Source organism: Megalops cyprinoides, chromosome 15, assembly GCF_013368585.1.
Source record: "Megalops cyprinoides isolate fMegCyp1 chromosome 15, fMegCyp1.pri, whole genome shotgun sequence".
Lineage (NCBI taxonomy): Eukaryota > Metazoa > Chordata > Actinopteri > Elopiformes > Megalopidae > Megalops > Megalops cyprinoides.
The window spans coordinates 30,618,490-30,646,167 of record NC_050597.1 but is presented as its reverse complement, the minus strand read 5'-3'; the positions used below and the strand labels follow the sequence as shown (position 1 = coordinate 30,646,167).

The 27,678-nt window shown below is 45.4% G+C and overlaps 1 protein-coding gene and 1 non-coding gene across 4 annotated transcripts; both read left to right on the top strand.

Annotated features, from left to right (window-relative positions):
- The first annotated feature begins 225 nt into the window (after positions 1-225).
- ccar1 (cell division cycle and apoptosis regulator 1) lies at positions 226-27,678 on the top strand. Of its 3 annotated transcripts, XM_036546352.1 has the most exons (26): positions 226-298; positions 1,152-1,307; positions 2,454-2,629; positions 3,797-3,916; positions 5,873-5,905; positions 6,136-6,332; positions 9,708-9,834; positions 9,994-10,107; positions 11,582-11,780; positions 12,286-12,427; positions 12,609-12,764; positions 14,460-14,685; positions 15,455-15,568; positions 16,027-16,193; positions 17,007-17,217; positions 18,540-18,623; positions 19,172-19,360; positions 19,918-20,109; positions 20,933-21,166; positions 21,387-21,522; positions 22,079-22,167; positions 22,308-22,448; positions 24,078-24,198; positions 24,808-24,993; positions 25,166-25,371; positions 27,458-27,678. In XM_036546352.1, the coding sequence occupies exons 2-26, from the start codon at positions 1,196-1,198 to the stop codon at positions 27,512-27,514; spliced, it is 3,729 nt and encodes a 1,242-aa protein (XP_036402245.1). In that variant the 5' UTR covers positions 226-298; positions 1,152-1,195; the 3' UTR covers positions 27,515-27,678. The 3 variants fall into 3 exon arrangements, with proteins under 3 accessions (XP_036402245.1, XP_036402249.1, XP_036402248.1); XM_036546356.1 differs by lacking the exon at positions 9,994-10,107; XM_036546355.1 differs by lacking the exon at positions 226-298 and having other exon boundaries at positions 1,091-1,307.
- Positions 15,867-15,931, top strand: LOC118790548. The gene has a single exon (XR_005005496.1). It is a non-coding gene; the product is annotated as a small nucleolar RNA SNORD98 (small nucleolar RNA).

The window sequence follows — 27,678 nt, the reverse complement described above, 5'->3', positions numbered from 1 at the left end:
TGTACATTTAATATTTTTACATCTAATATTTTAACCTTACAGGCTGAATGCGAGACGAGAGGAAGAATAAGTTGCGGCGATGTTTAATAATGCTGTATTATGTGTTAAACGTGGCCCCGCTTTCGCTCGTCTCCCGCACATTTCGGCCATATGGCTCTGTTAAAGCGGAGAAAAGAGGGCCGCATCTGACCACCACGCACGTCACTTTAACAGCGCGTGTGCGGAGGAAGGTCGGCGCATGCGCCGTAACGTTTGTCAGCTCTTCGTCTGTCTCCGCCGGTGCATGAAGAGAGCGAGGGTAAGATGACTTGGATAATAAATTAATTCAGTGAATTTTTCTGGCTAGCAGAGCAGGTCCGCTGAAATGCGAGCGCTGCACACGCTGAGTAAATTTTGCTTGAATTTAGAGAATGCGGAGCCATGATTTTGGTTGCTGGTTAGCCAGTTAGCCGGCTAGTTTAGCTAGCTAGGTAATGTTAGTTGGTTAGCTTACTGGCCAAGGCCCGGGGCCTGAGTTACCCCGTCCTGCGCTGCATGAAAACAAAACACCCCAGTCACGTTAGCTTAGCACTGGCTAGTCCCAGTTGATGTGGGTAGCTAAAATCTAGCGCGTAAGCTAGCTAGCTAGCGAGCTACTCAACTGTAATCAACACAGGCAATTCATCAGATAATGTGCAGGTCCCTTGCTGGATTTCTCTATTTTAATACGATTTCAAGTTTGTATTTAGTAGTTGTGGGAACTTTATAAATGTCGCTGGCAAGATACTTTTATTATTTTTACTTGGAAGTTGTCGCTAACGTTATCACGTTAGCTAGTGTGGGTAGTCAGGAGCTAAAGTGATACCGTGATAGCGAGTTGGCTGGCTAGGTATAGTTAGCTAAATGCCCTTTATGACTAATTAGCAGAAAGCTAATGATCAGTTTCTCCGCCGACGATCCTCTCGGTTCCCTACCTGGATTGCTGGCTAAATGATAAATGATAATCGTTAGGTAATAGTACGTATTACTAGCTAACCAACAAATTGAGTATTAAAACACGCAAAATGTTTAATCCGAGCTCTTAATCAGATTACGGATCACTGCCCTTGCCCTATGTTATAGTTTAATAGTCCTAGCGTTACCCTGAAGGAGCTGTGTTATATTTTGAGAAGATAAACAGCACGACCATTCCGCCGAGCAATCTGAGCGCCGACCGATGGCTCAGTTTGGGGGACAGAAGAACCCTCCGTGGGCGGCACAGTTCGCAGCCACGGCGGTGTCTCAGCCAGGACACTCAGGGCAGTCGCTCGACTTGAACAGTTTGCACTGTAAGTATAGCTAACCACCGTGATAATCTGTTTTTTGGTTTGTTTTTGCACTGTTCATGTTAGAAACAATGCATGCGAGTTCGCGGTTTAAAGCAATGCAAATTAAGTGGAATTGTTCACTTTTTAAGGTAAGTTTAGACCATTATCTCCTACCTCTGAACGTTTCTTTTGAAATATTGAAGCATCACAGGTTTTCGTGAAGCTCGAGGTTTTGGTTCATTTTGTAAAGAGCGCTTGCTACAGTTATGTATGGTGACAAGATGCCCAGTGGAAAGCAAGAAGCGTAACCCCTATGACCTAAATGAAACGGAATAGCAGCGATGAGCTGCGTCCGCTTGGGAGGCCTGCTATTACTGGAGCAACGGGATCACTTTCACCGTTAGCTGCACTCACACGGTTAACCCCCGAGTTCAGGTGTGTCATGGGAAATGCTTGATGTCCCCTGCGTTCTCATGAAGCAGTTCTGTGTGTGGCAGTATTTTTTTTTTTTTTTTTTCGGAAATTCTGTTGGTTCTTTGTAATTAGTTGTAAACAGTAGTCCTTGTTGATGCCCAGTGGGAAATGTGTTTGTGTCTGTCAGTTCTTAGGAAGTGGCTCGTGTGGGGAGCTCAGTACACTGTGGTTTGACTGTCAGTGTTGGGTTTTGTCAGAAGTTTCAGTGCATTTTTCTCTGTGTCCACAGCTTGTGTTAGAGAAGCACTTTATTTCTAGCGAGGGGCCTAGTTGTTAAATTTCTCTCTCTCTCGCGCTCTCTCCTGTCTTCCCTTGTCTGCTTCTGTGTCTCCCTCTCTGTTTCTCTCCTGTCTCTTTCTCTCTCCCTGTTTCTTCCCCTCTCCCTCTTCCTCTCTTTCACCCTCCATCATCCCATCACCCCTTTCTCTCATTTTTCCATCTGTCCCCTTTTTCTTCCCCTCCCCCTTTCTTTCACTGTCTCTATCTTCCTCCTCCCTCTTTTTGTCCTCTCCCTCTTTCTCTCTCTCCCCCTCTCTGCCCTCTCTCTTTCTTCTCCTCTCACCCCCTCTCCCTCCCTCTATCTTCCCCTATCCCTTCTCTCCATCTCTCCCTTTCTTCCCCTTTCACTCCCCCTCTCTCCCTCTCTATCTTCTCTTCTTCCCCTCTTTTCTTCCCCACTCCATCGCCCCCCAGCTCTGGGAGTGCAGCAGCCCTCTCTCCTGGGTGCATCCCCCTCCATGTACTCGCAGCAGTCAGCCCTAGCAGCCGCCTCCCTCAACACCCAATCAGCCGCCAACTACCAGCTCTCACAGCAGACGGCGGCCCTGCAGCAGCAAGCTGCCGCCGCCGCCGCTGCAGCCCTGCAACAGGTGAGCCACTGAGCGCGGTCTAAAGAAGGGCCCATCCAGCCAATCAAACAACCCAAAACTCGGGTCTCAATCTGACTGTCAGGGATCAGTTTGTGTGTTTCGTCATTATATCAGTAATGTTACATGTGTATGTGTATTTATATATATATATATATATATATATATATATATATATATATATATAAATATAAATAAATTAAATGTATGTATGTGTGTATGTATGTAATATGATACCTAACATAATGTGTGTTTTTTGAAAAGCTTACTAGTGTCTGCTTGTTACTGTTTTTGGCTGGTCATTGACTGCCTACCAGTAATATGAAGCCAGCAAAGTGAGTGTCAAAGCTGTCTTTACAGTGTGGATTAAAGGAAAATTTGAGGCAAAATTGGAATGTGTATACCATGCTTGGTGACACCCAGTCAGGCGGTTGCTGCCGCAGCAGTAATGATGGGGGGGAGAGTGTTATGCGCGGGAACAGAAAGTCCCTTTTAAAAGTCTGCCTCCGTGTGTCACACTGTATCAACAGCAGCCCCACACTGTAGCAACCCCCCCCCCCCCGCCACTAAGCCAGTGAGATGCAGGAACGAGACACCGTGAAACAGGTCACACATCGGGCAAGACCAGATTTTCAGAAGCTTTACCCCAGCAACCTTTGGAATTATGCTGAAGGCTTTTTTAGGGGGGATGGCTTTAAATTTGGGATTGTTTCAGATTGAATTCTCTCTTCCAGATTGTATTCTTTTAGATATCTCTGCCTCAGCATGGTTGTTGCACACAAACTGATGTGCAACGCTCAATTTTTACCTGTTAAACAAAACTCATCCATGTCAATTCAAGGCACATGACAGGATGGATAATGACACATAGCAGTAAAGGTTTGTTGGATTGGTAAGCCTTCCCTGCTGTTGAAGTCCTAACTTTGTGCACAAAAGAACTGTCCTCAAGCATTTTCTGTTTGCGTCCTGGTCATGTCTCCTCTGTAAGTGTGGTCGGAGCAGCTGTTCATTAAAACGGCTAGCACAAGTTGGTCGTTGAGCATTTCTTTTTTTTTTTTTTTGCACTTCCCTCATCCCATGTTCCTGAACAGACTCGCTGTGAACATGCTTCCATGGCACCCTCTGAGGATGCTGTAACCGTAACGTTTGCCCATCTGTCTCTCTCCGCAGTCACAAATCAACACGGCCCTGCAGCAGTATCAGCAGCAGCAGCAGCAACAGCAGCAGCAGCAGCCGCAACCGCAGCCTCAGCCGCCACCTCAGCAGACCCTCTACAATGTCCCTCACCAGGTACCATGCGTCTACCGTCCACCTTCAAACCTGTGCCTTTAAACACCTCTCCTGTATTCCATGGCTTTTTGGTTGTTAGCTAAATTTACCAAGGTCTGAGTTATCGCCAGTCAGGGGGTCGAATGCAAATCTGTGGTTGAGCATTTGTGGGCGTGGGCATGGCTTGTCAGCCATGGCCGGGATGATGTACCGGGAGTGCTGAGTGCATCTGGGGGCAGGTCATGTGGTTAGGGCAGGAGATTATCTTAGGAGGTTGTGTTGTAGTTGAAGCCGTAGTGAAATCTGTCGTGTTGTAGATTGATGGAGGTGGAAGGTGGAGATTTTCAATGGTACATGCAGGTGAAAGCAAACATGGGCGAGGGTCCACCTGGAGGCCAGGGCAGGGTGAATGGTTTAGAATCACACCTGTCCATGTAGAACCCAAACTGCAGTTATAGCTGTGTGATCCCTATCTGTGAATGAGCAGACTATGATCATGTGATCATTCTGTATTGTATGTGAGAATTTTGTTGTCTGTTCCATAGTGTGGACACTTTGAATTTAGCCATTTGGAAGTTTTTTGTGAATTTTTTATTCATGTTACTTATTTACAATAACTTGACTAACAAAAAAACAAAATGACCTGTGTGGAAATGGTGTTAAAGTTGATTTTGTGATGAAAAAAAATGTACATGTGCCATGACACTGCTTGAGTGGGAAGCCCTGCTACCCAGTGAATGATGTTCTAGTTCGGATAGGATGTTTCAGTCATCCAGCACAGACACGCATGTGTGGGTGGGAGAGTGGGGAGGTGAGCCTCAGTCCGGGCACAGCACATTGAGCGTCGGATGAAAGCATTCAGCCTCCCGTAGTGTTAACTGTGCGGGAAGCCACTGCAGTTTATTATCCTGGGGAAAATTAGCACTCCAAACAAAAAGGAGTTTTAAAAAAGATCAGTTTAACTTCAGAACTGGGTTGATGGCGCACAGTGAACCTTGTTGATTTCGCCCTGATAACCCAGTCAGCTTGGCCCACGTGTTTGTAGGAGCAGGTCCCTAGGCGGTCCTCAGAATTTACGTAGACCATGCCAGATTGGGGCAGACACACCTACCCAGTCTCTGCAGTAATATCTCCAGCTTCATTTCATCAACCATTTGTATACTCTGATCATGGTAGAATGTAGTATGGAACATCTCTCTCTTGATTCTCATTCATTTATTGTGTCATTACATTGTTGGCATTGGGCCACTCATGTCCAGAGCAAATTTACAGTGCAAAGCTTAGGGTACAAGGTCCAGATATCTTGAACGTCTTGGTGACGTACCTGCCTCTGAATAAATGATTGCCAGTGTTGTTGCCTCTGGTTATTTGCTGTCTGCAAATTCAGGTTAAATCCCTACCTGGCAGTGTCCCACAGGAGAATCGATCCAGCAGACTTTGGGTTATGAGCCCCGCTCTGTTACCAGTATACCACACTGCTGCCCATTTTAATGTAGGGGTATTTTAATGTAAGATTGAAAGCATGTTGTGCTTCTTTATTAGACTAGGTGTAACCTGTGCTGAAAGCAAATTCAAATCCAGACCTTTAAGCCTTTAAAGATTTTTTAAAGCAAACATTGTCAGACTGTGCTGGTGCTGGTTCAGGTGCAGGCTCCTGAAGGTTGCTAGCCTCCTTCATGGAGGCCAGTGAAAGGAGCACAATCACATGGTTTTTGAAATTCAGCACAAATATAGACATGTTTTTAATTGGTGCCACTGCATGGCCTGAAGAGGAAGCAGGTACAAATGTTTGTGTACAAATAAATATTTGGCATAGCATTGCAATATTTCAAAGGATGTGGAAAGTATAGCGAAGTGCAATGAAATTTAGTGTTCTTGGCAGTGTTCTTGTTGAAGTGCTGTTGTAAAGTAGATGTGGTATCTTTCAGAGAGGCTGCATTCTTTCTTACTAACCGTTCTCTTTCTCTCTGTCCACAGCTACCGCAGCCACAGCAAGCCTTGCTTTCGCAGGTAACTACAAACCATGCAGTTCTCCTGTGTGTTACTCTGCATCCCCTTTGCGCTTTCCTTTTGCAGTCATAATGTCATCATGTCTTTGAAACGTGTGGCTGATGTCTCTTTATTTTGCCGTGTCAGACCAGTGTTGAATTCCTTAACGAACCGCTGGCTAGTTTCTGGTTGGACACCCCTGTCTGCCACCCACAGTCTCCTTGATGTGATTGGCCCGTTTTATCCTGCAGCCCCCTGTTGCTTTGCCGACCAGCCTGAGCCTGTCAAACCCGCAGCAGACGGCCCAGATCACGGTGTCCTACCCCACACCACGCTCCAGCCACCAACAGCAGACCCAGCCCCAGAAGCAACGCGTCTTCACCGGCGTCGTCAACAAGCTGCACGACACCTTCGGCTTTGTGGACGAGGATGTCTTCTTCCAGCTCAGGTAGAGGGGCCCCCTTCACCTGCGCGCCTGCGTTCAGCCAGTTAAAGCACATGCTCAGGAGCTGTAGGCTGACCCCAACAGCTGGGTACGAAACGGACTGTCATCTGCTGACCAGTACTGGGAAGAAAAACACACAAAGAGAAAATCCAAAATAAAGACATATACTGGAACAGTCTCAGAATATGAACACCAGGGCTAACTTGACACCTGAGGAGAAAGACAGGCACTTGGTTCTAGCCCTCTCTCAGAAGAACTGGCAGATTCAGTAGTATTCTGTAACACAGTGGGGGTGGGCAGTACTGTAGTCCACTTGCCTCATGGTAGACAAGTTACGAGTTACACAAATGAAAAAAATACTTTGTGTGCCTCAAGGGTGGAAAGATTTATAACCACTGGTGCTCTTTGGAAACAGGGTTAGGAAATTACTAAAAAGAAGAAAAGTTCCAAGGCATTCGCATGGATTTCTTTATTGTCTTTGGGCAAGAACGTTTGCAAATCTGCTGCAAACTGACATCATAAGCTAAACAGCCTTCATCAGGGTGATAGTGCATGGCAGACAGACACATATACACATGTACACATGTATTTAGGGGTGGCTACATAGACAGCCTTAATGTCTGCACAAGAGTTTGCCATTTCCCTAGTTTTAAACCAAAACACACGGGCCATGCCAGAAAGTGTCGTCTTGGCATAGCATGTGTTTTGGTTTAGAACTGCTCCTGGGTTTTGGCAGTCGCACTTTTGAACAAAACAAGCGGGCCTCCCTCTGATGGATATCGCACGATTCTGATTTGGAGTGCTTGCGCATGGAGAGCTGCGGTTCATCACGGAAATGACACCACATATTAGGGGTCGACCAATAAGGTTTTTTCAAGGCCGATACAATAATGATTATCGGTGACAAAAAGAGGACGATGACCGATATTTCAGGCCGCTATTTGAATGCTTTTAACATGTTTTTTTTTCAGTGTGAAAAGACATAGGCTGTGACAACATGGACTTAATTACAAACCCTCTTTACTTAGTCACGTTTTCAGGCATAAAGTTAAGTAAAGAGGAAAAAGATCAAATGAAAATTCTTTCTCAAAGATAAAAATAAACTAAAAATTGCAGTAACTAAAATGACCACATTTGGCATTACAGATTATCTGTGAGGGTCACATTTGAGCTGCAGCGTGTGTGTGAGGGTGTGCACGTTCGAATGAGACGGTGTACGAGAGAGAGACAGGGCCTACTAAAAGGGGGCTAATATTGACGTTGTGGGTAAATCTCTCTATGGTTATCTTATTTTGGCTACGCAACAGATGTCTATCGCTATTTCAAAAGCATTCAATTATCGGACGAACGATGGCAATCATCGTGTAAGAAATAAGGCAAATTGATACATCATTTCGGGTGCATTTTCATCATAAAGTATGAAATATCAAAGCTTAAAACTAGCTTGTGCATCCACGCTTTTTCTGAAGCTGTGGGGAGATTGTAGGAGCCCATTTGTTCATAAGTCATGTGAAAAATGGACAGCTCATACAAAAGCAGGGTAGCGTGTAGAAGGACTGTGATAAAGTTAGTGAAAGTACTGTGAAGTGCAAACTGTGTACTGCAAATTTTTATTTTAACTCTATTTCGATAATGATGATGAGGCCAAATGATGAAACATCAAAGCGGCAAACGGGTATTTTCGGCGTGAGGTTCCGACATACAGTGCAACCGCAAGCAAGCTGAAGTTTAATTTCGTGAATGGTTGCTTAAATGACGACTGTAATTCAGAAGAGCTGTGCTTTAGGATAAATTTGAATGTTTCATTTGAAAGAATAAATATACATTACTATTTGTTAAATGTGCAGTGTCGAACTGTTGCAACTTATAGCATAAGTGCACCAAGTAGTCCTTATTACAAGTCCTTATTTCTTTTATGTTCCTAGCTTGTTTTTTTGGCTTAAGCATAGACTGCTTATACTGCTTCAAAAAGGTCCAATTAGCCTAGTGCAATTTGGTGAACGGCATGGTTTGAGCACAACGACCCTTTTACTGGATACTTGCCTTCCATCCTTGTTTCCAGCAGCAGGTCTGAGAAAATGTTTGATTTTCAAGGTCAGATAACGTTGTCTGTCTCGGCCAATGAGGGAATTTTGTGGAAAGAATCTTAGCCATAACAATAGCATTTTTTTCTGACAGAGGAGATTTGAATGTCAATGACATGGAAGCAAGGAGCTCTTGATGACAGTTGCTGTTGTCGAAGTATATGCGCTTCAACAGAGCATGTAAAAAAGGCTACAGATAAAAATGAACGAATGTTCTGCCTAAGACTTTCCTTTTAAAAGGGCAAGCTGCTCTCCATCTGTCAGGGCCTTGTTTACACATGCATGAGGTCCTGGCCAGTGTAGAACATTTCTGTTTGGTCTATCCCAGCCCTGCAGTTTTACCCTGTATTTTTGGATGTGGGTCAAAACGCCCCCAGCACACAGCTGTGAGAGTTGTTGGCTGGTTGGGTGGGTTGTTAGTACCTTTTGGGACAGTCAAAAAACAGGGAGTTTAATATGCACGTGTCCGTTTGCCACACTTGCAGATAATCCTGGAAATGTATTGATGTTTCCATTGAGATGATACCTGCTGCTTTGTGGCAATTGTGTTTTGTATACTACAGCTCACCGAGGAGACTCAAGACTTGACCCTTTATGCGTCACTCACGTGATCCTGTAGACGCTGAATGTTTTCCATCGCGTGCGTATGGAAGTAATCAGCATGACCCTGATATGATTTTTGAAGCCATGCGTGGAGCTACAATGTAAACATGCCATTCAGACCAAGACTATCCAGTCTGGTTCACCCATCACAAAACGGCACATGCTGTCACAGGCCACTGTAGCTCCAGCTAACCTCAGATCACTGACCGAACAGTTGAAACTTGATATTTTAATGAACGTGACAGGCATAACTCCTGGGGAGGAGAAATGAGTGAAAAATATCTAGATGAATGGAGCATTGATGTTCCATCACACAGCAGCTCTGAATGAAAATGGATTAACTAAAGGGTTGTTTTTGTCTTCTGAAACACAAAAATACAGACACACTTTGTAGTATGTCATGGTTTCAGCACTGATTCTACTGAAGCTCTTGTTGAGAATGTTTGTCATTTAAAACTGATCCCTTTTGAAAGACGCAAAACAGATACAGGAGAGCCATGGGCCAACAGACTGTTCCTTGGGCTTTTGTAAGAAAACCACAAAATGTTGCTGGGAGACCCGTTTTTCTCCTTAGACGAATCACTGATGACAAGTGCTTGTTGATCTTGATGTCACAACACTGTGTGTGACATACCGAAACCTGTGTGTGTGTGTGTGTGTGTGTGTGTGTGTGTGTGTTTTTCTCTTGAAGTGCGGTGAAGGGGAAGACACCACAGGTGGGGGACCGCGTCCTGGTGGAGGCTGTTTACAATCCCAACATGCCTTTCAAGTGGAACGCCCAGCGCATCCAGACCTTACCTCAGCTGGCCACGCAGTCTGTGAGTACCCACTGACCGACACCCCACCCCCCACCCCTGACCCCACCCTCCAGGGCCAAAGACAAAATGTCCCCAATGTGTCATGCTGTGTGTGTGTTTTCAGCGGCCGCAGTGATGCTGTGTTTTTTGCTGACTACTGTGTTCTCGATCTCCATGTAGCTACAGCAGGCCCAGCCCTTACCTCCAGCTTCCCCACAGCTGAAGAGCTTTTACTCTGACGCAGGAATGCCCCGCTACTCTGAAATGCACCCCACCGTGGACTCCAGACAAAATGTAACCCACACCACCCGGGGTGTTCTCTCTCCCCCCCCCCCCACCGACACCCCCCCCTCTCTTCATCCCTCTCTGCTTCCTCTTCCACTTCCTCTCACTTGTTGCACAGACAGCCCTTAGTGACCATGCTCAAGTGTCACCCCCCCACACCCCCTCCTCCCTTTTTCTGTGGGGACATCCCTTCAGTCTTGTAGATTTTCACCTATTCGATTTTTGCAGCTGCGGAGTTCGTTGTTGAAGCAAGTCATTTGGCTCCCCCAATTCTCACATGATGGCATCCCCTACTCCTCAACAGGAATTGGAATAGTCTTTCCTTCATGTGCAAGTTGGCGGGTTTTTCTGGGGGTTGGGACATTAAACCAAGGGGCTCTCTTCCTCAGCATCCCAGTGTGTGACTTGTGCCTCGTTAGTGCCTCTGTAAGTGTAAATGAGGGCACAAGCGAAAATCTGAACCCCAGTTTTACAGCTCAGACTCCAGGAGCGAGCGGTCGAGAACACAAGGGAATGCTGCTGGGAAGGTTTCTGTGCAGCACCCTCACCCATGTGGGTCTGCACTCACTCCTGTTCATGACGTGTGAATCCCGTGCTACTGTAAGCCCTCTAAACCTTTCTAACCTTCTGGCGGGTCACTAATGCAGAGTGGTTTTAACCCCTGTGTCTTTCTAGTTCTGTCGGGATCCTGTCTCCTGATGTTTGTCTTAGGGTTCAACTCAAGTGCATGTCACCCCTCTACATTGTAGCCGTGATGTGGCTCGTGAAGTGCTCCACAGTGACGCCCGTATGCCCTTAGACAGCATGATAATACCATACAACTTTACACAGTCTTTACACTCTTTCTGGTCGATGTTAAATGCTTAAGCTTTTAAAGGAAAAACTACACAGCGCTGTTTCAGCTTCAGCTAATTATGTTTTACAGGGGCTGAAATCATTGAGCAGTAATCTCACTGCAGAGGGGTACCACTGGCACACTGTCCTTGCTCTAAACAAAATGGTCATTAAAATTTAAGTGGGCTGTTGCTCTCAAAATGATCACGAAGGAAGCGTTGTTGTTCGTAAATGGAACGCCTTCATGGCCAGCTATTGCTCGAATGAGCAGAATGTATCCTGTGTTTGGTCGTGCAGGTGTTGGGAGGTGTTAGTCTTAATTTTATTTTTAATTGTAGTTTATGATTTTAATTATACAAAACTAATCTGACTCCACAATTTGAGTGATTGGAGTTGGGTTGGTTTGTATTTTTCCCCAAAGCACTATCTAAGGGTTTGGGAGAGTAAAACTAGATTTTTGCAGAATCTGTGGTGAATATGGTTAATTATGTCATCGTCATCATTCACACATACACAAACTGCCACTGTTTTATCGAAATGAGAGATGGAGAGTGAAGGTATTGCATTGGTACTCCTCTGTGGGAGTGCCTGTAGGGCGAGGCGACCCTGAGGGGGGTGACTCTAACCCCTGTGTGCCCCCCCGTTGCAGAGCCAGCCCCCAGGGCCCAGTATGATGAAGCCCCCCAGCGGCCCCACCATGCTGCAGTCCCTGCCTCCGCCCACCACCTTCAGCGTCCCCGCCCAGGGCCCACCCCCCTCTCTCCTGCAAGCCCAGCTCTCCGCCGCCTCCCTGGCGCCCCTTCTACAGAACCCCCCACAGCCACTGCTGCCCCAGCCGCCCCCCAAAGGTAAGGGTACATGCTCCACACTAACCCTAACACTACTCCTAACACCCCAGAGAGAAGGGAAGACATGCTCTAATAATTTCACATTAACCCTAACACCCTAACATAAGGGAACACGTGCACTCAAACCATCACACCCTAAGCTTACCCCCCCACACTGTAATCAGTGTCTCCAGTCACATCAGATGGCCCTTCATGTTGAGCACGGATTCCTCCCAAGGTGTAGTAATTATATCTTGTTTTTCATTCAATGATACCATGCTCTAAGCACTTGTAATGCTGGTGAATGGTGACAGATTGTGATAATGCCTGAAGATGTTCAGCAGTAGTTAATCATGCAGCTGCACGTTGTTTGTTAGAGGGGTAATTTTAAGAGTGCGCACAGATTCCCTGTCAAAGACCAGTGTTACCTTTGCACTTAAATTGCTGTGTCTGTGTGTCTCTCTCTCTGTGCGTTTGTGTTTGTGTGGTGTGTCTGTCTCTTTGTGCCTGTGTCCCTTTCTCTTAGACTGTGTGTTTTCGGGGGGCCTGCTCCAGTCCCCAGTAAGGATGATGCCCCAGGCCCAACCGGTGCGTCGCCTGGACCCCACCCCTCGCTTCCCTAGCCGCAACGACCGCCCAGAACTCATCCTCAGGAAGGACGACCGCAGGTGTGCGACGCTCAAACCCTTCCCTCCGGCACCCTTAGCTGCCAGCTTAGGTTCCAGCCACAGCTTCCATTTAGCTTTTGCAAATTATTCCTCTACTTTGTGATCATTAGCACTGAAATCAGATGCACCTGTCCCGCCCAGCCAATTCCTTGGGTTCTGACATGTCCTTCCTTTCTTCCAGCCGTGAACGTGACCGGGAGCGGAGGCGGTCAAGGGAGCGCTCTCCCATGCGCAAACGGTCCCGCGATCGCTCGCCCCGCCGGGACCGATCCCCGAGACGCCCCCGAAGAGTGGTACCCCGCTACACAGTGCAGTTCTCCAAGTTCTCCCTGGACGGGTAAGTGAAACCCCAAACCTTCTGCCCCACACCTGAGAGCCTTGTCCCACTTGTGGGAGGTTTCCAGCAGGGCACAAAAAGCCCTCAAAAGCCTGATCTCGCACTGATGATCTAGACCTGTGGAAAGTCTTAAAAATACCAATGTAATTGATTACACACTAACAGTCCACTCTGAATCATCATTTCTGAATTGTTTAGCTCTACGCTGTTGCCTTGTGGGTGGGTGTTATAAAAATGAAAACAGGGTGGAGTTGACATATCACTTTGGTTGGGCAGCAGTGTAGTGTGTGGTAAGAAGCAGGGCTCTGAACCAAAAAGTCATTGCTTGTGGGACACTGCTGCTGTACCTTTGGGCAAATTGCTTAACCCATATTTGCCTTAGTAAGTATCCAGCTGTGTAAACAGATAAAATTGTATGTCACTCTGGATAAGAGCGTCTGTTAAATGACTGTAATGTAATGTAATGTAATGTTGATATCTGCTGGGGGCATCCAGTTTGCAAGTAGCAGCTGTAGGTTTAACAGGGCTGTTTAAGCATGCAGCTGCATCAGAAGAATCTCAGAGGAATCAACAGGGAAGCATATCAGCTGAGTTTACACTTGTGGCCCAGGTGATACCTGTCACTGTGGGGTACGGCCAAAACGAAGCTCAAATTACAATGTGTATCGCAAAGCTTACAGTTCCCATTATGGGAAGGCCCCTTAGTGCAGACAGTCCTGGCTGATAGAAGTATGCCCGTGCTGACGGTAACTGCCACTCCTCAGACTGACCACTTGACTCTGCCTTTAAAGCAACAAGCTGGAGGAACGGGGCGTACACAGCCACTACACAGCCAGGCCTAAATACAGAACCCTAAGCTTTACACATGCAGTCACCGCATAAGCTTGAGTGATATCACGGGGAAAAGGGGTGCTACCTGGGCCTGAATGAGCTGAGTTCCAGTGTATTAAATATGCATTACTGCTGTGCGTGGTGCCTCCAGAATGGCAAAGAGTGTGTGAGTGTGCTTTTTGGGAGGTTTCAGAAGAACTGGGTCTCCAGGATGCACGCTGCATCTCTTAGCTGGGACTCTCATCAGACCTGAAATATTTATGGCTTGGATAATGTGCAGTGGCAGTGCTCTCATGCACTTATCTGCTTCTGTTGCTATTTTTAAAGACTGAACCATTCAGGAAGTCAGGAAGTTGATCCTTTATACCTCCCATCACATTTTTTACTCAAACTGAGGAAGGTGGTTGCATGTGAGTCAGGCAAAGTATGAGTGAGTGTGTAAATTTTGCACCTTCTATTGAGTTAGCTATCTATGATACACACTGTCATAAATGGGCATTGCAGGTCTGGTTGTGCCTAAAATACTGAAGGCTCATCCTTTAAATGCATTTCGTGTTCACTCCTTAACTTTCAAGGGAAGGTTCTAAATAAGTAAACACCACAGACTGAAAATTGAATGAGAAAAGTAATATACAGCAATTTGGCCATGAAATTCTTCAACTTGATTTCATAGGTGAAGTAATTCCAGTGGAAACTGTTCATGTGTTGTTAGTTATGCTAGTGACAGAGTATAGCCTCCACTCCACCCAGCACTGGTATAGGTGGCTGCACAGCAAGACATCATCATGGTGCTTACTGCCTGTTCTCTCTGTCTCTGTCTCTTTCTCTTTCTCCCTCTCTGTCTCTCTCTGTCTCTCTCTCCAGCCACAGCTGTGATATGATGGAGCTGCGGAGGCGGTACCAGAGCCTCTACATCCCCAGCGACTTCTTCCACGCCCAGTTCACCTGGGTGGACGCTTTCCCCCTCTCACGGCCCTTCCAGTTCGGCAACTACTGCAACTTCCACATCATGCACAAGGAGGTGGACTCACTGGTCAGGAACACGGCCGTGCTGGACCCCCCCGACGCCAACCACACCTACAGCGCCAAGGTGACGCCATGCTGCCATCAGTCAACCAAAACGGGGAGCAGTTTTTGCAGGGGCAGTTGGGCACACTGATTCTGCCAGAGTTAGTTCTGGCTAACATGTGACATAGATCTCACCTTGCAGAGGGATAGTGTGCACACGCAGCCAGCCTTGCAGGGCATTGGTCCCCCAGGTCAGGGTGCAAGCTGTGAAGAGGTGTGCCACTCCCCTCACTATCAAGAAACAGATTCTTTGTACTTGGATCTGAAAAGCAACATTTCAGTCTTTGGGGCATACAAAACCATCATAATGTTCAGTTAAAGGAATGCTGACTGAGTACACGGGGAAAAGTAAAAAATACCATATAATTGTTAAAACAAAAAACCCATACCCATGCCATGATTTCAAACCAACGGAGTTCTGGTATTCATTCTACAGTACTTCTGTTTTGTGATCTCAGAGGCCCTAAACAGCCCACTTATGTGGGTGGACCCTAAGACCAAGCATTTAGAAAGGGAATCTATATATGAAATTCGAGTCCTCTGTGATGTCATAAACCTATTCCATTGCCGAACGCATCATGTGGACTAAACCCAACTGAGAAGGACTCTCCCATCCGCATCTGCTACTTCTGTTTTGTGATCTCAGAGCTGAAACCAACAGCATGCATGTACACCATATAGGTACATAGTGGTTTGGGTATGTAGGTTGTTTAAATTTTGGCAGTAGTGGTCTGTTCCCATGTCGCTGGGTGCAGCTTAGCTCAGGCAGTTTCTCCTGTCCTCCCGAACAGGTGATGCTGCTGGCAAACCCCAGCCTGGACGATCTTTACCATAAGTCCTGCGCGTTGGCCGAGGACCCCCAGGAGCTGAGGGACTCCTTCCAGCACCCGGCCCGCCTCATCAAGGTACAATAGCCAAGAGGCCCACCTTCGCTTCTGGAGCATTTAGACTTCACACGCTTAAGATTCATTTAATGAATTAATGTCATGGAAGGCCAGATTTGGAACCATTAATGGATGGCTTCCTCAGAGTTGGAGAGACCTTTGGTATCTTACAGTTTAGCAAGTCAGATCTGCATGGAGCAGTGGTAAGTGTGTGAGTTGTCGTTTCCAAACTGAGGCCCTAAACAGCCTACTTTTGGGGTTGATTCTGAGACCAGCATTCAGAAAGGGAATCTGTATTTCAGAGTCGACTGGGAGAGCCACTTGTGATGTCATAATCCTATTCCATTTCCGAATGCACCATGTGGAATAAACCCAACTGAAGATGGCTCTCTCATCTGCATCCCCCTACTTCAGTCTCCCCTTGGCCAGTCGTTAGATGGGAGATTGATGAGTCGGGTCTGTGCTTGTGTCTCTTTCAGTTCCTCGTTGGGATGAGGGGCAAGGATGAGGCCATGGCCATCGGGGGCCACTGGTCCCCGTCCCTTGACGGCGCTGACCCTGAGAAAGACGCCTCAGTCCTTATTAAAACAGCAATACGTTGTTGTAAGGCTCTGACAGGCATTGACCTGAGTTTATGCACGCAGTGGTAAGTCAAACTTCGTTATGTATCTTTTTTCCGCACCATTCATTTTGTCGCATTAATGTTGACGATACTTGGCCTGATACTAAAAGCAGACAAATCCATTTCAATGTAATGAAGATCTGCATGGTTTTCCACCAAGCTACATCTCCTGACATGTTGGATGCTTTTTTGATTTTGTTTGGATTTTTTTTTAATTCCGATTTTGTGTTTAATTTGCTCTTGGTTATTTATTTTCGCAATGTCCTTTGCTAATGTGTGCAGCAGCCTTTATCTATGTGGTGAATGCATCGATTCTGTCGCTCGAAGAGCAGTTCCTGGAGGAGGAGACGCCACCATTACTCTCTCTTTCTTATTTCCTGTAACCGTGTTAAATATCTTACATATTTAACTTGCTTTCACTGTGTCTTTGATTCAGTGTCTATTTAACAACCCCCTGGGTCTGTAAGCTACCCCTATGTCTGAAGGAACATGATGATTTTTTTGTGTGGGAGGGGGTGGGGGTGTGTATCCAGGTCATTCCTTTGTGTTTTTTTTTTTTTTGGTTTTGTTTTTGTTATTTTTTTGTCTGTGAGCTTTCCCGACGTTTGGCCGCCGTTCACCGTGAGAGTCTACAGTGGAGACCGCGCAGACCAGTCCGATCGCATTTATCTCTGGCCTGTTGATTGCTAATGACGGGGAGGGGTAGGGAAAGGGGGGGGGAATGGGCGGGGACAATGGCAGGAGGCAGGGTTTTGAGGGGCACAGTGTGGGTGGGTGGGACCTTGTTAGATGTCTGACGGAGTGTTTCTTTCCAATGCGCCTCTTCCTTTGCGACAGGTATCGCTTTGCAGAGATTCGCTATCACCGCCCTGAGGAGACACACAAAGGGCGGACAGTCCCCGCACATGTGGAGACAGTGGTTTTGTTTCTCCCGGATGTTTGGCATTGTCTTCCTACCCGCTCAGAGTGGGAGGGGCTTTCGCGAGGACTCAAGGAGCAGCTGGCAGAGAAACTCTTGGCCGAGCGAAAGGAGGCTGACGGAGAACAGGCACTGAACGCTAATCCCTTTCTCCTCATTTCCGCTTCTCACAGGCACAGGAAAAAAAACACACGCACACACCAAAAAACAGAAAAGTATTGCAAACAACATACAGACCAGATGCCCCCTCCCCTCCAGCCTTCCACTCCTCCCTCTCCCAACCCTGCCCCTCCCCTCCTTTACCTGCTCCACGCCCCTCCCCCACCCTCCACTCCCCCACGTCTCACAGCAGTTACACACAGTGGGAAGAGCTTAGGCCGTGTCATTATGACACTGTTGCAACTGGCAAATCAGTTTCCAGCTCGTCCGGTAGAAGCTAATTTGTCCTTGGATCTGGTGCCATAGTTTTACTCAATTTGATTCAGGTATATTCATATATATTTGTATTTTCCCCCACATAATCTGATTAATTTCAATTAAACCAAATTCTCCTGTTTTCAGGTAGTAATTAATCCTTGTGATTTGGGTCACAAAGGTGATGGCAAACTTGCGAAAGTCAAATGCAAAGTACAAATGAGCTTAGCGAGTATGCTGGAACCTGGAGGGCTAGTTTTGTGAATTTCTGTTTTTAGCCTATTTTGTTTCCTTTTTAATTTTATTTGAATTCAATATCTGCTGAACTCCAAAAACTCCCCAAGTTCTGTCTCTTGTCTGTCCCTTTTTGATTTTTACGGTACTCTCGGATTGGACTGCACTTAGACTCTTGTGAAGCACTTGACTTTTCCAGGGCAGTTGGTTGGTCGAAGGACAGTCTACAGTGACTAGAAGTTAAAAAAAAAAGAAGTAATAATAAGGATAATTGAAAAAAGCTTTGCTAAGTGTAGGGACTCTGTCATACACACACACACACACACACACACACACACACACACACAGAGTTTGGACACCTGCTTTGAGCGCACCTGTCCCACACACCTCTTGGACCTACTGTCATTGATTACCTTTTTGTGTTCCACAGAACTGGCTATGATTGGCTGATGGGTGGCATTGTGGTCTGTAAAAGGATAGACAAGCTTCCACGTATCCTAGCAGTGGACCTTAACCCAATCGAGAACTCAATAGGAGGAGACAATGAGACAGTTGTGACCTTGCTACTTGCACGGATCAACTTTGTTTCAGAATTGCCTGGGAGAGTGGAGTGGCCGATTTACCCCCTTTGTCTCTCTCTCTCTTCTCTGTCTGTTTCCTCTCTCTTCCTTTTTCTTTCTTTTCTCTCGTCTCTCTCATCTCTCTTTCTCTCTCCTTCATCAACCTCTCTCTACTTTCTCGTCTCTCTGTCTCTTTCTTCTCTCTCTCTCTCTCTCTCTCTCTCAACTCATCTCCTGATCTAGGAGGAAGAAGAGAAGGATGAAGAGGATTTGAAGGAGGTCACAACCCCCACACACTGGGCTAAACTTGACCCGAAGTCAATGAAGGTAGGAACCGATTAGATCTGCTTTATCTCGAACACTCCACCCCACCAAAAAGCTATGCAGTCATTTCCAGCTATCCGGCTGTGAGTTATCCACTCATAAATGCATGCAAGCTCAGTTCACATAATTTAAAAAAAGAAACTTTTGCCCTCTCAAGATGTTGATGATGGTTTCTGTGTTGGTCTAATGCTCACCAGCCAATCAAACATAAATTAAGACAGTGGTTGCAAACCACTACCAGTCAAATTGTCAGGCAATATGAAGGATTGTCACAGATGTTTATCGGTGTTAGCTAGCTACCTGTAACTAAGTAATGATCCATGGGAACTTAAGTTAGTTGCTTCTAGGTTGTGGTACCTTGTTGCATGTGCTGTGGTTAGGCTATCTTTTCCTGAAGTAAACTTCAGTGTGTTCAGTATGGGTTGAAATGTTCACATAAAACTTATATAGAAAGCCCATTTAGCACATTGCTTTCCAGAACAAACATGCTGTCAGAGTAAGTGGTGGAATGCATTCTACACATCCAAACTGTTCCGTGGCGCCCCCTGCAGGTGAACGACCTGCGCAAGGAGCTGGAGAGCCGCTCACTGAGCTCCAAAGGGCTGAAGTCGCAGCTGATCGCCCGCCTCACCAAGCAGCTGAAGGTGGAGGAGCAGATTGAGGAGGCCAAGGAGCCGGAGAAGCCCGAGGCTGTGGCGGTGGAGGAGGAGGAGACCAACCGGTCAGAGGAGGACCGAGAGGTGGGTTGCTCTGGGGAACAGGGGCAGATAAATGGGCATGGAGGCTTCAGCGGCTGCCACAGGTGGCAACAGAAGCGTTTGAGAATGTAAAACGCCTCAAACAAACTCTAGGAGAGCAGAACATGAATTTGAGTTTCAGCAACCTAACCCTTATTACAGACCGATTGTTTAGGTGTTTAGTTTGGCTGCAATGTGTAAAGGAGTGTGATGATATGCTGTGTAGATGGCTCACCTGACAGGTGAGGCCTGCTGGTCGCCAGAAAGTCTTTAACAGCCTGGACTTCAGACAGGCAACCTGATGCCTCCTTTGTGCCAGCGAGAGGCAGGGTATATGCAGATTGCATTAGTTTGGTAAGGGGACACTTTGAAGGACTAATCCATCGCCAGTAGCTGCCAGAATTTTTTTTTGTCTACAGTATTGGTAATGGAGAGTATGCATGGAAAATATAGATACTTGGCTTAGTAATTTTCCTCTATGTAATATCAATAGCTGTCCTTTACCAGAACAGTGCTTCTTTACGCAGTGATGTAAAAGCCGGTATTTTACCGTCTCTCAGGAGGAGGAGCGGAAGCGACAGGAGGAGATGGAGCGCCAACGCAGGGAAAGGCGCTATATCCTCCCGGATGAGCCCACCATCATCGTTCACCCCAACTGGGCGGCCAAGAACGGCAAGTTCGACTGCAGCATCATGTCCCTCAGCGTGCTGCTGGACTACCGGCTCGAGGACAACAAGGAGCACTCGTTTGAGGTGAGGAACCCCTCTTCCCCACCCCCAGGGATTTCTTGCTTGTAAAAGCTTGTGACACGGGATGTCTGCCAACCAGACATAACAAAGTATGATTACAGTTTATAAGTCTTGCACAATAAAAGCAGTTAATCAGTGGAAGGAGCTTGTTTCTTTACATGCCTCCACTGTAGCCATTGTTTGTCTAGCCAATGTTTTGTGATAATGTAATAACTGAAGAGAAAATTGTAAAACAATGACAGGGTGCAAGGAGGGAGTTTGAGTTTGAGTTCAGACAAGTTTGACTTTTTTTTTTTTTTTTGGAGATTCGATTTGAATAGTAGATTCGAGTCATGTTTCTTTTCCATAGAAAGGAAAGGAAAAGGATGGTAAATGGGAAACATACAATACTCTGTGGTGACAGTGTTTTTAATTTAGTGTTTAAATTAGTTAAATTAGTTTAATTTAATTAAACTTAAAATTTAATTTAAAGTTTAACTTTAATTAGTATTTCAGTTTAGGATTTAATTTAACTTTTAGTGGTATTTTATGTTTTTGAGAGAGTTGGAGCAAGCTCTTTTGCCCCAGAGCTAACACAATACATGTCTGTAGCTGCATGAGTGTATTTGAAATCATTGCACTTCTGCAAGGGTTGATTTTTCTTTTTTTGTCTCTGACTGCACCTATTGGTGGAGAAATAGATACCTAAATGGTATGGTGCCACTTCAGCTGTTTCATCCATTTTGAAGTAACCATGAGGATCTACACAGTACACACTCATAATGTCATTACCATGATGATCTACACAGTTTGTATCCATAACTTTCTCCTCCCATCACCTTTGCAGGTTTCCCTGTTCGCTGAGCTCTTTAATGAGATGCTGCAGAGAGACTTCGGCTACAGGATCTACAAAGCCCTTGCCTCCCTGCCCTACAAGGATGAGAAGAAGGAGAAGAAGGAGAAGGCCAAGAAGGAGGGAGAGAAGAGGGAGGCCGAAAGGAAGGACGTCAAGAGGGAGAAGGAGGACGAGAATGGGGAGCCCGCGTCTAAAAAGCTAAAGGATGACAAGGAGGACAAGAAGGTGGGTGTAGATGTTGATCATGGGCTTTTTAGCATTACCACTGATGCAGTAAGGCCAAAGTGGAGGGCATCCAGTATCCTTTCATTCAGGCGGTATTCTGACTCTTAGTTATGTGGGTAGACACTGGGGTGAGTTGGAAATGTGGCCTGTTGGAGCTGTTAGCATGCTGGCAGTGCCTCTGACCTCTAAATAGATAAGCATGTTTCATCTTCCACGCTAGGAGGAGGAGAGGGAGAGGATGCTGAAGAAGGAGGAGTCAAAGGATGAGGACGACAACGAGGATGAGGGCAGCAACATCAATGCAGAAGAGTACGACCCCCTGGAGGCTGAGGAGGCAGATGATGATGACGACGATGGTACGGCAAGTTGCCTCAGAGCTCCGTTAGCCACCGTGTTCTCTAAGTCGTGCCATACTGCTCGTTGTTGTGCGGCACCTGAACCCTGCTCAGTGCTATGGGGATATAGTTCCAGCAGAAGAAAACAGTAAAAGCTTTCCACTTCAACAGTTTACCAAACTGGGCTTGTTTTTCATTTGCAAATCATGCTAGTGCTGTGGCACGGTATGAGGGTATGCTACGCTGGTCCTTGAGTCCTGGGAATGTTTCCAGGTTGGTCGTCCCTGTGTGCTCGTAGTCACAGTAGATCAGTTATGTTAATTGAATACAGAAGACTCAGTCTGAATGGTGGAATGCAGGTTTAGGGGAATGACGTAACTGTCAATCTGATTGAGTTTGCATGGGGCTAGCGTTGGCTAGCCCTGCTGCATGGGATTTCCAAAAGGTCCATAAGGTTTGTCAGTGTAGTTAATGTAATGCTGGTGAGCATAAGTAGAGTGGCTCCACTTAAGAGCAGTAGAAACCTCATGTAACATTATAAAGATCTGGCACGTGAAGACGCCTTCTCTGCCCTCAGATAAAGACGATGAAGATTCAAATGGGCGGGATAGGAGAGATGACAGGAGGGACGACAGGAAGTCTAAAGAGAGGTCCTCTAAAGATAAGGTGGGTACAATCTGTTTTTCTGCAAACTGAGCTCTCACCAGGGAGCCCTTTACTGGTTTTCAGATAACTACACCTATCATCTGATAGACAAGTTTCCTGCGTTATCCTCATACCTTTTGAATGTGTCCTCTTCCTTGTAGGAGAAGAAGCAGATGGTCACGCACAACAAAGACCTCCTGATGGCCTTCGTGTACTTCGATCAAAGTCACTGCGGGTACTTGTTGGAGAAGGACCTGGAGGAGATCATGTATACGCTGGGGCTCCACCTGTCCCGGGCCCAGGTATCTGAGCCTGGCACTGAGCATGGAGGCGTTACTGCATTTAGCAGATGCCCTTCAACTGGGATAAATTAAATTAACATTTACATTTGCAGTGCATATACGTAAATTACATTCATATTACATTTACGTTATTTACCTTTGTTAATTTCATAGATGCCCTTATCCAGAGCTACTTAGTTATGTGAGGTTCAGTGTATATTGCAAGGAGTTTTTCCATTCTGCTGAGTGTTGAATTTCATTCACATTAACTAAAATTTACATTTATATTCACATTAAGCTCACTTTACGTTGCATTTGGGGGGGCAGGGGGGTATTTGCGTTTTGGATGTATTCTGTGAAACCGCATTGCCTGAGTAGATCTTGAACTTCAAGGGGAATGTCATCATATACATGGATATCTGTAATAGGATGTGACGTTTTGTCAGAATGCGTATTAAAATAGCTCTTCCCATTTCTCAGCTTATAAAGCGAAGAGCTACAGGATGGTTTACTGGTTGAACATACCAAGTAAGGCTGGGCGATATAGACTTAAAACTATATCACGGTATTTCATGATATTTTTTGTGGTAACGATATAAATGACGATATGAAAAGAGTACCATTCAGCACTATCTTTTTGGCCACAAGTCACATAAGCATACAGTCTTGAGAGCTGTCCAAACACAAACGTTGATCCAAAAGTAAAACTAAATCCTGACTATCATCAAATACTGAACTATACCAATTAAGTAGGCTAAAAAATAGATTATGAATTTTATTCACAAATTAAAATTCCAGTGAAAATGCAAACACCAATACTTGCAGGATTCATAATCTAACCCCAGGAAAAACAAATGGAAATGTAAAAATACTTTTCTTCTGTAAAAGTACAACTAATGTTTAAATAGTGCAAACTTAACAAGTCTTAAACTGTGCTGCAAAACATCCGAACGGTATATAAACCTACCTTGACGCTCTGCGTACATAGCTGGCAGGGCGTTTTTGAAAAATACTTCCTTGACGGCATGTTGTATCTATGGTCCATTTTCTGGATCATTAGCCTGAATCCCTCCTTGTCAACAGTTCGGATTGGCAACATGTCTTTGGCTAAGCAAAATGCCACTGCCTCCGTCAGTTCGTTCCAGCGTTTAATTTTTCAATCATAGGGAGTGCCACTGGCAAATGCGCTGAAAATACCCTTCTGAATTAAAGGAGTTTGCTTAACGTTACTTGTTGCCGCCTTCTCCTCGCCCAACTTCTGGCTTTCCTCATATTCTGATTGGTGTTTCTGCTTGAGGTGGTGGAACAAATTCACTGTGTTTCCACCCTTTATTGATAGGGTGTTTTGACACACTGATAAAAATCAGACGTTTGATTCACATCTTTTTTTGTAACCGAACCACTTCCATATTACGGAGGAAGCTCCTTTTTTTTTATTCTTCCTCATCGTCTGGGGTTGGAACTCCGCCTTCCGCCATGCTTGTTGTCATTCTACATTTGAGATGGTGAGATATCATGGACGATACGATATGGCACAGCCCTAATACCAGGTTCCCCCTCAGCTGCTCACCTGCAAACATAGTTCACGTTTTGCAGGGAATCATTCCTCTGATTGTTTTACCAACTGGATTTGAATTTGTTTGTTTCCAGGTCAAGAAGTTGTTAAATAAGCCAGTTGTCAGGGAATCATGCTTCTACCGGAAATTGACCGACCGGCCGAAAGATGAAACAGCTCCTTCTTTCAGCGAGGCTCCACTGGACAACCTCTTAGGTACAAAAGTCAGCCACTAAATTGTCCACATCCACATGGAGTGTGTAAACTTAATTTGAGACATGGATGTAAACATTTATTTTATGGGAGTCACTGTGAGAATGTTTGGTTTGAAATTAGTGGATGGCAAACCTGTAACTTTTTAAGAGTTTCACATGTGTCCTTGAGAGTATATGAAGGAAGAAATATCTGCTTTGAATTTAAATGATGCTACATGTTTATGGGTGCTGTGATTAAGAATGTTGTGTCTTGTGAAATGTGCAAAATGCTGTTACAGTGTAGGTGAGCATGAGGGCGCTCTCAAGCATGGAGTGTTCAGCCTCTCCCTGTCACCTCAACAGAAGCATAAAACATGTGTGACTGGAGAAGGTTTCTGGGAAAATAGCCATTCCATTGCCTTGCCTTCACGCTGAGTGTAAAAAAATCTCACATCACTGAATGCACAGATGGATGATGAGCACATTTTACAGTTCTCAGAGTGAATGAATGTTATGTATTAGTGTTTATTGCTGTGACTGACCAGTTTCACTATCTTGGCTCCTGCTCTGGGTTTCGCTGGCTGCCCCCTGTGCTAGGTCGTGTTGATGAGTGCCGACATCTTGTCCACAGGGAACACGGCCCTGGTGCCCTCACACAAGCTGAAGCGGGAGGCCAGCGAGCCCCATGAGTCGGGGAGCCTGATCGTCTACAATGGGGCCATGGTGGATGTGGGCAGCGTGATGCAGAAGCTGGAGAAGAGCGAGAGGGCCAGGGAAGAGATTGAGCAGAAGCTGATGACGCAGGATGCTAAAATGGGTATGTAGCAGAGAGACTGGCCTGTAACTCTCATACTGGAATCAGCCATGCTCATTCCACCTGACATTCCTTTCCTTAGTGTTGCCTTTAACCTGGATGAGCAGAGCTACCAAATACAGACTTCCCTGTTCCCCTTGCTTGATTCATCAAATCTGATTTGTGTCTGTTGCAGAGGAGGACGCGAAGTACATGCTGCAGCTAGAAACAACCAATCGCAGCCTCTCGCGAGAGCTGGAGGAGGTGAAGAACAACCTGTTGCAAACCGAGGGGAATCTGACTGCCACAGAGGAGAGGAGGTCCTGCTTTGAAGACCAGCTGCATAAAACTGTCACCAGCCTGAACGGAGTAATTAAGGAACTGCAGGGTGTTTTACAAAAGGTACGTGATAACTGTCACATAAACCCAATATCCTTTAGGTGTGCTACAGTGGAATACAGTGATAAGTTTCTTGATCTTGCATGTACGCATGGTCAATGAACAGGCACGTTATCTCTCAGTCTCATTAATGCAGCGTGTCCCAAACCTCTCCTGGAGGACCCCTTGTCCTGCATGTTTTAGATACCTCCCTGCTCCAACACAGCTGATTTAAATGATCAGTTTGTTATTAAGCCGCTTCAGGAGTTCATAACGAGCTGATCATTTAAATCAGCTGTGTTGGAACAGGGAGAGATCTAAAACATGCAGGACAAGGGGTCCTCCAGGAGAGGTTTGGGAAACACTGCATTAATGGAATATATTTCATATTTTGGATAGGTGTATTCAGTATTAATATGTCATTACAGATTGTTTAGTCCTGCCTTTTTTCATGTTATACATTTTGTAAGTTAAAATGCCTTGCCTAGAACTTAAAGGTGCAACTTCAGTCCACAGTCCACTGCTTTGCTACAAAATGTACTGTCCTGAGTGGATTGGCAAAGAAAAACAAAAACTATGAAAGTAGGGTAAGTGTTTAGCAGGGGCCTGTGCTAGCTGTTCGCTCAGGTGCAAAGCTCACATCAGGTTTTGTTTCATTTAAAATACTGAAATGGTTATTAGATTTTGAAAATAAAAATTTACTAAGTGTCATAGAGACTCAGATTATCAAATCTAAGATTTATTTGGGTGGTCCTCTGCAGGACAAACTAATTATGGTCTTTTGATCTATGAGTAAAGTGAGCAATTCCACCTACCTAGTCCATGGGAAGTGAAGGTTCTCATGTATGTAGTGGCAGCACAAGGTTTTCTTTTTCCATCACTTAGATTATATCATGTTCATTATAGTAATGACAAGAATGGATTATCCACAACATTTTTTCTATACAGACCAGGTAGCATTATGAAAATGGCTGTTCCGCATATGTAGGTCAAAGCAGGTTTGTGCATCTCTGATCATCTACAGGTGGCAGCCTGTGGCATCTATAAGAGGCAACCAAATCCTCAGTTACACTGCCTTCTTCTGCTTGCTAAAAGGGCACAGCAAAATGTGGACGTAATTTTTAACCTTGTCACTGTGTCCTAGCAGTCATTTCATAGGGAGAAGTAAAATAGGTGAAAAATAATGTGAAGTTTGTCAAAATGCTAGTAAATTCTCCTATAAGCCAGTGCCTGTGGCTCCTGTGTGGTTCAGTGGCTAAAGGCACTACAGGTGGTCCCCGACTTACGATAGTTTGACTTTACGATGGGGCGAAAGCAATACACATTCAGTAGAAACCGTACTTCAGATTTTGAATTTTGATCTTTTCCCGGGCTAGCAATATACAGTACGATACTCTCTTGCAATGCTGGGCAGATCCCACACGATCACGACGGTAAACAACCGATACTCTATAGTGTACTGTGTTGCCACCATTTTTTGGATATTGTGTTTCTGTTTTTCACTTTCAGTACAGTATTCAATACATTACATGAGATATTCAGCACTTTATTATCAAGTGAGCTTTGTATTAGATGATTTTGCCCAACTGTAGGCTAATGTAAGTGTTCTGAGCACGTTTAAGGTAGGCTAGTCTAAGCTATGATGTTCGATAGGTTAGATGTATTAAGTGCATTTTTGACTTACAATATTTTCAATTTACAATGAGTTTATCAGGATGTAACCCCATCGTAAGTCGAGGATCACCTGTAGAGGCGAGGGCAGAGTGAGCCCCGCAACCCAAGATGTCTGGGGTTGCAGTAGCAGAGCGTGTTTGGCTCTGGCCCTCCAGGGGTATGAAGAGTTAACGCTAACTGGGAACCCTTTGTGCACTTGCTCACATTAGCATGGAAGATTGCACTCTGTGTATGTGTGTGTATGTGTGTGTATGTGTGTGCGTGTGTGTGCGTGTGTGTGCGTGTGTGTGCGTGTGTGTGCGTGTGTGTGCGTGCGTGTGCGTGTGTGTGTGTGTGTGTGTGTGTGTGTGTGTGTGTGTGTGTGTGTGTATAATCAGATTCATACAGAATGCATATAAGAAGTGATCTAATTTTTTATTTTGTTTGGTTTTCCTAGGATGTTCCTTTTGAAGATGCTGACCAAAAATCACAAGCCAATGGTTCAGACGATTAAGCTGCCTTTTTTGATCTGTCAGGAATTGTTTCTTTATACAACTGTAAATGCACACTAACCATTCAAATGATGCTCCTTTTATTTGGATCAGTGATTTTTTTTTTCCTGTGGCCGTGTACAGTTTTCTGAATGACTATTGGTTCATCATAAAAGCTTATTTCACC

Excerpts from the sequence above, each read along its gene's own strand:
- ccar1 (XM_036546352.1), top strand. The coding sequence starts at position 1,196 with ATGGCTCAGTTTGGGGGACAGAAGAACCCTCCGTGGGCGGCACAGTTC. Across the intron at positions 12,765-14,459 it reads TCCAAGTTCTCCCTGGACGG|CCACAGCTGTGATATGATGG; the intron begins GTAAGTGAAACC and ends CTCTCTCTCCAG. Across the intron at positions 14,686-15,454 it reads ACCACACCTACAGCGCCAAG|GTGATGCTGCTGGCAAACCC; the intron begins GTGACGCCATGC and ends CCTCCCGAACAG.